At 33.8% G+C, this 7051-nt stretch overlaps 1 protein-coding gene across 1 annotated transcript; it reads left to right on the forward strand.

Moving 5' to 3' along the window:
• Window positions 1-1012: 1012 nt before the first annotated feature.
• LOC129672137 (olfactory receptor 7G1-like) lies at window positions 1013-1951 on the forward strand. Its single transcript, XM_055601411.1, has one exon. The coding sequence runs from the start codon at window positions 1013-1015 to the stop codon at window positions 1949-1951; it is 939 nt and encodes a 312-aa protein (XP_055457386.1).
• Window positions 1952-7051: the final 5100 nt, after the last annotated feature.

Here is a 7051-nt window from a genome sequence, read left to right on the forward strand (position 1 = left end):
ATGGGAGGAGGAACTTACCTATCAGTAGACTAGGGAAGGGACACAGGGGAGATGAGGGAGGGAGGGTGAGACTGGGACAAGATGAGGAAGGGAGATACAGCCACTATACAAAATAATAATATAAATAAAATAAGTAAAAAAAAGAAAGAAAATTCTCCGAAGGAATCATTACATCAATGATGATGAAATTACTTCTATGCTTTCTGTTTTTAAGGGCTGGACCTCCAGGGATTAAAATGGCACTGTCATAGCTACTCTAATGAGGACCTTTGGATATGAAACCCTTGGGGAGACAGAGAAAGTAAAAACCAGTCTATGAATACCTCATTCAATAGATCTTCCTACTTCTGGAAAAAACCTGTACCTTCTCCTACAGAAGATATGGCTTGACGACCTAATACTCATACTATCTGTATTTCACACACAGGAATATTTTTTTTTTTATATCTTCAAAAGCAAGGTAAGTACTTGATAGTCATTTCTAATCTCATTAAATGTAGTTAATAGTCTGATCAGGTATGATTTATATGAATAACTCATTCATAAATTAATTATTTTCTATATAGTTATATATATGTTTGTAAATAATATACATTTTAAAATTTACATAATCCCTTATAAGGGATTTACTACTGGTGGGAAGCTAAGCTAGAACACTCAACTATGGAAATCATTTACACAGTCTGTTATCTCACTTCATATGATAATTTATAGAATCATGCATTTATTCACAAATTTTATAATTTCTTTTTTCATCATGATAAATAAAGTTCATTGTGTATACGCATAACTATTCTTTCTGAACTCTGCATGTGTTTTAGTGCATAGGAACTTCTCCATTCGAACACATAAAAAGTAAATAAATGAAAAATCAGCATGTATTTAAATCAATTGCATGAGAATACATTTGAGTTGAGAGTAAAATTTTATTTCTAACCTATCCCCAAGTGATGATGAAGCATGACCACCCTATGTCTGATTTCACTTTGTCTCTATTAGGTTGACCAGCACTATGGAGCCTGGAAACCAAACAGGCATGTCCTACTTTTTCCTGATGAGACTAGCCCATGATCTGACAATGGAACCGCTCATATTTGGCCTCTTCCTGTTTACATATCTGGTCACAATTTTGGGAAATTTGCTCATTATTGTCGCCGTGATTTCTGACTCCCATTTACAGACACCCATGTACCTCTTTCTCTCCAAACTTTCATTTACTGACATCTGCTTAAGTACAACCACTGTCCCAAATATGCTGAAGAACATCCACACACAGGATCAGAGCATCAGTTACACAGGCTGCCTCACCCAGGCCTGCTTTGTTTTGAATTTTGCTGTATTAGAAAGCTGTATCCTTGCTGCAATGGCCTATGATCGCTATGCAGCTATTTGTCATCCCTTGAATTACACAGTAATTATGAATCAGCACTTCTGTGGCATACTAATTCTATTGTCCTTGATCATTAGCATTGTGAACAGCTTATTACAGTGTCTAATGGTACTTCGGCTGTCATTTTGCACAAACGTTGAACTTCCTCTATTCTTCTGTGAACTTGCTCAGGTCATCAAGCTTGCTTGTTCTGATACTCTCATCAATTACATCCTAATATATCTTGCAACATTTATATTTGGTGGCATTCCAATCTCTGGAATCATTTTTTCTTATACTCGAATTGTCTCTTCTGTTTTGAAAATATCTTCCCTGAGAGGAAGGTACAAAGCCTTTTCCACTTGCTGTTCTCACTTTTTAGTTGTGTCTTTATTCTACGGTGCAGCAGTGGGGGTTTACATCTGCTCTGCAATTACTGTTTCACCTCAGATAACTACAGTGTCGTATATGATGTACACGCTGCTCCCTCAAATGCTGAACCCTTTCATCTACAGCCTAAGAAACAGGGACATGAAAAAAGCCTTGGGGAAAATTACCACAAAGCTATCTTGTCTTCTGTAATATGTTGACTGATTTGTACTTGGGTTATATTCATGTGTTCCACAGCAACAGAATTCTTGTAAGTAAGAATGTCTCAGTTTTGCTGTGTTCTTCTGTATGCACATGACAAAACATCTATGCATATATTATCTCTTATTCACAATTCCCTATGTTTTGTTCATGATGTCGTTTTAAAAGTGATATTTATAATACACATGGGATATATTTTCTCATATCAAGTATCACAAACAGGTAAAAAGCTTCTCCTTTTAATAATTTTGTCATGTATACAACCAGATTTATATATTTATAAATATTGATAGATATAAATCACACATATTTATATATGAAATAACAAAGAAGAGTCAATGAATTTAATAGAGAAGTGGGAATGCACTGCAGAGAAGAAACTGAAGAAGTAAATACATGATTATATTTTCAGAAAATATCAGTTTTCATGACAAAATTGAATCAACCTTTTAGCACCTGCAAACATACAATTTATTATTGTTCAAAACTTTCGAAGCCTCATGTTGAATTATAAAATTCATAGATTTCAACTATTATTATCCCACTATGCAACAGAACTTAAATGTCATTTACCATTTTGTACTTTACCCCGACAGTGTCTCCTACAATTTCTGATTTTTTTTAACCCTTAGAAGAGTTTGCCATGAAGAAATCTGTGTTTCCCCTCAATTGTGGTACTCTGAACACTCTACATGCTTTACTTCCCTGAATATTCTAAAGATTATCTTTTCACAAGTATCATGTTTATGTGCACATGAGTATAATTTCCTGGTGATAAAGAGGGCTTGGATCTTCCTGGTACTAAAGTTATAGACTGTTGTAAGCTGTCTGACATTGTTGTGCTTCAAAATCAGTTTCTCTGAAGGAACGGCATATACACTCTTAGCCAGTGAGACATTACTGCAGTGTTGATGATTATTTTCATTAGTCTAATAACATTTTCCCCAGCTTTCTAGGCATCTCTCTGAGACAGTTTATCTTTTGTTTTCCATAGCTTTTTGTACTTGTTGCAACTTTAAAATTATTATTTAATATTAAGTATTTAATATTTCAATGATGAAAGTTTGCTTAGTTTTCCAGGGTCCATTTGATCTCTATATATGTGATGCTTTGCAGTGTTCAGAATCTAAACTCTTCATAGGAAAAAATCCATACATATGTTCTGGAACAACATTCTGTAAATACCAGAATTGGAATATCAACTGTCTCGCACGTCACCAGCATTTGATCACCTCCCCCTGAGGGGAAGCAGCATTACCAGGCCACAGAAGAAGACAAGGCAGCCACTCCTGATGAGACCTAATTGACTAGGGTCAGAAGGAAGGAAAAGAAGTCCTCCCCTATCAGTGGATTTGGGGAGGAGCATGCATGCAGAGGGTGGAGGAAGGGGGGGGGATTGGGATGGGAGGAGGGAGAGAACCACAGGGGGGATACAAAGTGAATAAAGTGTAATTAATAAAGAATTAAAAAATAAAAATAAAGAAATCCATAATGAGACTCCTTGAGACACTAGCAGAATAAAATTTTCTCATTTACTGGTGGAAAACACAAGAAAACTAATGAAGAATGAGGTAAGTAAAGCAGATTCTTCACAAGTGGCCCAATCCATTACTGTTTGTCTTCACCACACTATCGCCTGAAGAAGACTAACAGGCACAGCAGTAAAGCATGATCTAGGAGAGTTCAGATATCCTTAGCATGAGCTCAGAAAATTCCCTAGTTCACTCTTAGAAATGAAAGAGAAGCCCGTGAAAACTACATGTGAAAGAAACACAAAATGGCAGCGAATGCCGGTACCTGAGACCAGAAGGGTTTATGCTGCCTACTGACCTAGATAAGGCTGCCAAGTATGATGTAGCACAGACATGTCAGTACTATATTACATACTCTGTAGCGCATGTAGTCCCTTAGACCGTTGGGACATCAATATCCAGAAGTCTTCGTAGGCCTAGCTTTGTAATTCCTGTTGGAGCAACGGACAGCTGAAATCCTTGGGGAGCAATACTCATGAATGAAGAACTGTACCTTGGATTATTCAGTCATTAGGAGTGAACATGGGAAGGCCTTTAGTACCGAATCTCGCCGATTTGGAGTCTCGTCAAGGCCTGGTGTTGTTGTCTTTCTTCTGTATCTCTTCATTCCGTTTCGTATGCTAAAAAGGCACCTGAATAAAACACAACAGTAGGAAGCTGCTTTTTCTATTTCTGTAAATGTCTTTCATTTATATAGCATATAAATATATAATACTTGTAATAATATAAAATGAAAGTTATATATGGTAATAATGTGTTAACATTTGGGAACGTTGATTTTGCCTAGACATTTTATAATCAGTGTTAACTAAACTATCTTAGTTGATTTAAAAAAATTGCAAATTCCTTTAAAAATTATCTTGCTTGAAAGAAGAAGTCTGTTAAGAAAAATGCATATTTTTATAACTCAATGTTAATGGGCTATTTCATAAAATAGATTTATGAGTAGCTTTATTTTCTTTATGCTTATATGAATTTTTAATTTTCTTTTGAGTACTTAATTACTATTCTGTAAAGCCATAAATTACATATTAATAAAATCTGAATATTCAGAATGACTATTGAAGTCATCTTTTGCTGGAATTACTACTTACAATTGGCTATTAACTGCAAAACCTGTGATAGCATAACTTGCTAAGAGATTATAAGAATTTTGACTACTAGAACTTATCCATGCTCCATTGGATTGGCTCACACACATGAGAAAATCAGCAGTAATAATTGGATGCACTAGGATATGGAATCCTAAAGAAGAAAAAAGGCTTTTGAAAGGGGGTTATTTTAGAGGGATCTGAGGAATGTGAGGAAGTTAGGGTGACTATAATAATATATTGTAAATATGTAAATAAAGGCAAATAAAACTCAATTAACAAATTACTTAAATGTTCACACTTCAATTCCAAAAGTTGAGTATTAATTTGACTAACTGTTGATTTGTTTGTAAAGGTTAATTTTTTGTAGTTTTCACATAATAATAGAAATTATTTCAACTATACAACATTCCAGTTTGACTTTCATGTATAAATATAGCCATGTATCCAGTTATCTATATATATCTAATAAATAACCAAAAATTTTAGTGAATTATGTATAATCTAAATCATTTTTGCTTGTTGAATTATCAAATAACTTTTGCTTATTTAATTTTATTCCACATTCCAGTTTTTACACTCCTCCATTGATTGTGTCAATCATTTATAATTTTTTTTGAGTTGAATAATAATCATTTAGATTTTTCTAACAATTATAGTATATATTTACTTGTTAAAAATTAAACTTCCAAAAAAATTAAACTTCCTAATGCATTTGTATTTAGAAATATATATATTTGCTCTTATCTTACAAAAGTACTATTGAGTGACACATATGTATAATGGTGTATATTATGATTAACTGATAAAGATATACTTTAGGTCTTAAAGAATATGGTTGTATTTTATTTTATTTTTTATTTACATAAATTATGGACATGGCCCAACTCATAAAAATAATTTGTAACTTAGTTACTACATTTCCTTTTTCCCTTCACCTTCAATCCTTCCTTTCTATTCCTTCTCTCTCCTTTAAATTTATAGCCACTTTTTATAATAATTGTTATTGTATGCACATACATATTTGTATACACTTTTATTTTATAAAAATTGTTTTTCTGGGCTAGAGAGATAGCTCAGGGGTTATGAGAACTTGCTACTCTTTCAGAAGACCTAGGTTTGGTTTCCAGCTCTCATATGTTGGCTCACAACCTTCAGGTTATGCTTTTCCTAGTTCTGTTCTTTTGGTTTAACCAGGTATTTTTACTTTAGACAAGCTATTCTTTCCTTTTTTTTTTTTTTCTATCCTAGTCTCCTGTTTTTTCTCTTTTTAGACAACACAAAAAACTTTCACCAAAATTCTTCTCATGGTTTCTTTCCTAAGTCATTTCATAGGTCTTTACCATCCTGACACGATACATTTTAAAATTGCAGTTTTGTTAATTGGCTCAAACAGTAAGGCTTGGTTTTATTTGATAAAATTAATAAAATGAATATCTGATTTGCAACCAATCCTAGGCTATTCTGTTAAAAAAAAAATCTTTTGACCTTCCCTAAAGGGTTCAGAAACTTTCCAAGTTTTCTGTTAGACTGTCCAAGGTCATTCTTTTAAAATACCTGATAAACTTTAAAATGTTTCATAGCCTTAAACATTTTAACTTGTTTTGCAATATTAAAATAATGTACCTTTTTAAGAGTGAAGTCATGGAGCATAACCATAGTTTTAAGAAGTAAAACCCAAATTTTAGATTTGTTTCTTTAGTTGGCTCGTGGCATTTGTTGTTTAGAATGGCTCAAACTCTAGGTTTTAAGTTTAAGTTAACTTTGTTACAGATTTTAAACATACCCAATAACCCCAATATTTTATAACTAAGACATACAGAATGTAGTAAACTTATATATACAAATCAGATAGACAAAATACCTTGCTATTTGTTGAATTCAATTTTTATGACCACAGAAGCTTTGTAGCAGAATTAACCATTAGGTTCCTTACCAGAGAAACTGAGAAGCTGTTGCTTCCCCTTTAAGAGCAGCCAGCACAGGCAGCTCCAGGCCAGCTGCCAGCTCAACCCAAGTAGGAGACTCCCAGCTGCAAGTGCAAGGCTTCAAGGACAGAGCCAGGTTATCAGTTTTTGCTGTTCCAATTTAGGTGCTTTTCTTTGACCTGAGAAGCTGAGAAGCCTTTCTCTGAAAATTTTTGAAATAAGCTAAACCAAGTTAAGGGGTAAACAGATGTCCAGCAAATGAAGTTTGGCCCGTGATTACTAACAATCCAGAAAAATCCACAATAAGACAATGACAAGCATAACACAAATGACAGACAAATACAAAAAAACACTCCCAAGGAGACAAAGACAAAAACAAAACATCAAACCAGCATCTCTTGACTTTGTTCTCTGTGCAAAGAGGCAAAGAGACCTGATACCAGGGACAAACACTTTTTATAAATTTTAAAAATTTAAACAACTGTTGCTGGCTTATCTTAGCTCTTCTAGCATGAAGCATATTTTTAAGCATATGTACAA

The sequence above is a fragment of the Psammomys obesus genome, unplaced genomic scaffold, assembly GCF_907164565.1.
Source record: "Psammomys obesus unplaced genomic scaffold, mPsaObe1.curated_primary_1811, whole genome shotgun sequence".
In the NCBI taxonomy this organism is placed as follows: Eukaryota; Metazoa; Chordata; class Mammalia; order Rodentia; family Muridae; genus Psammomys; species Psammomys obesus.

What these genes read in the sequence shown, in the direction of transcription:
- LOC129672137 (XM_055601411.1), top strand. Translation starts at nt 1,013, where the DNA reads ATGGAGCCTGGAAACCAAACAGGCATGTCCTACTTTTTCCTGATGAGA.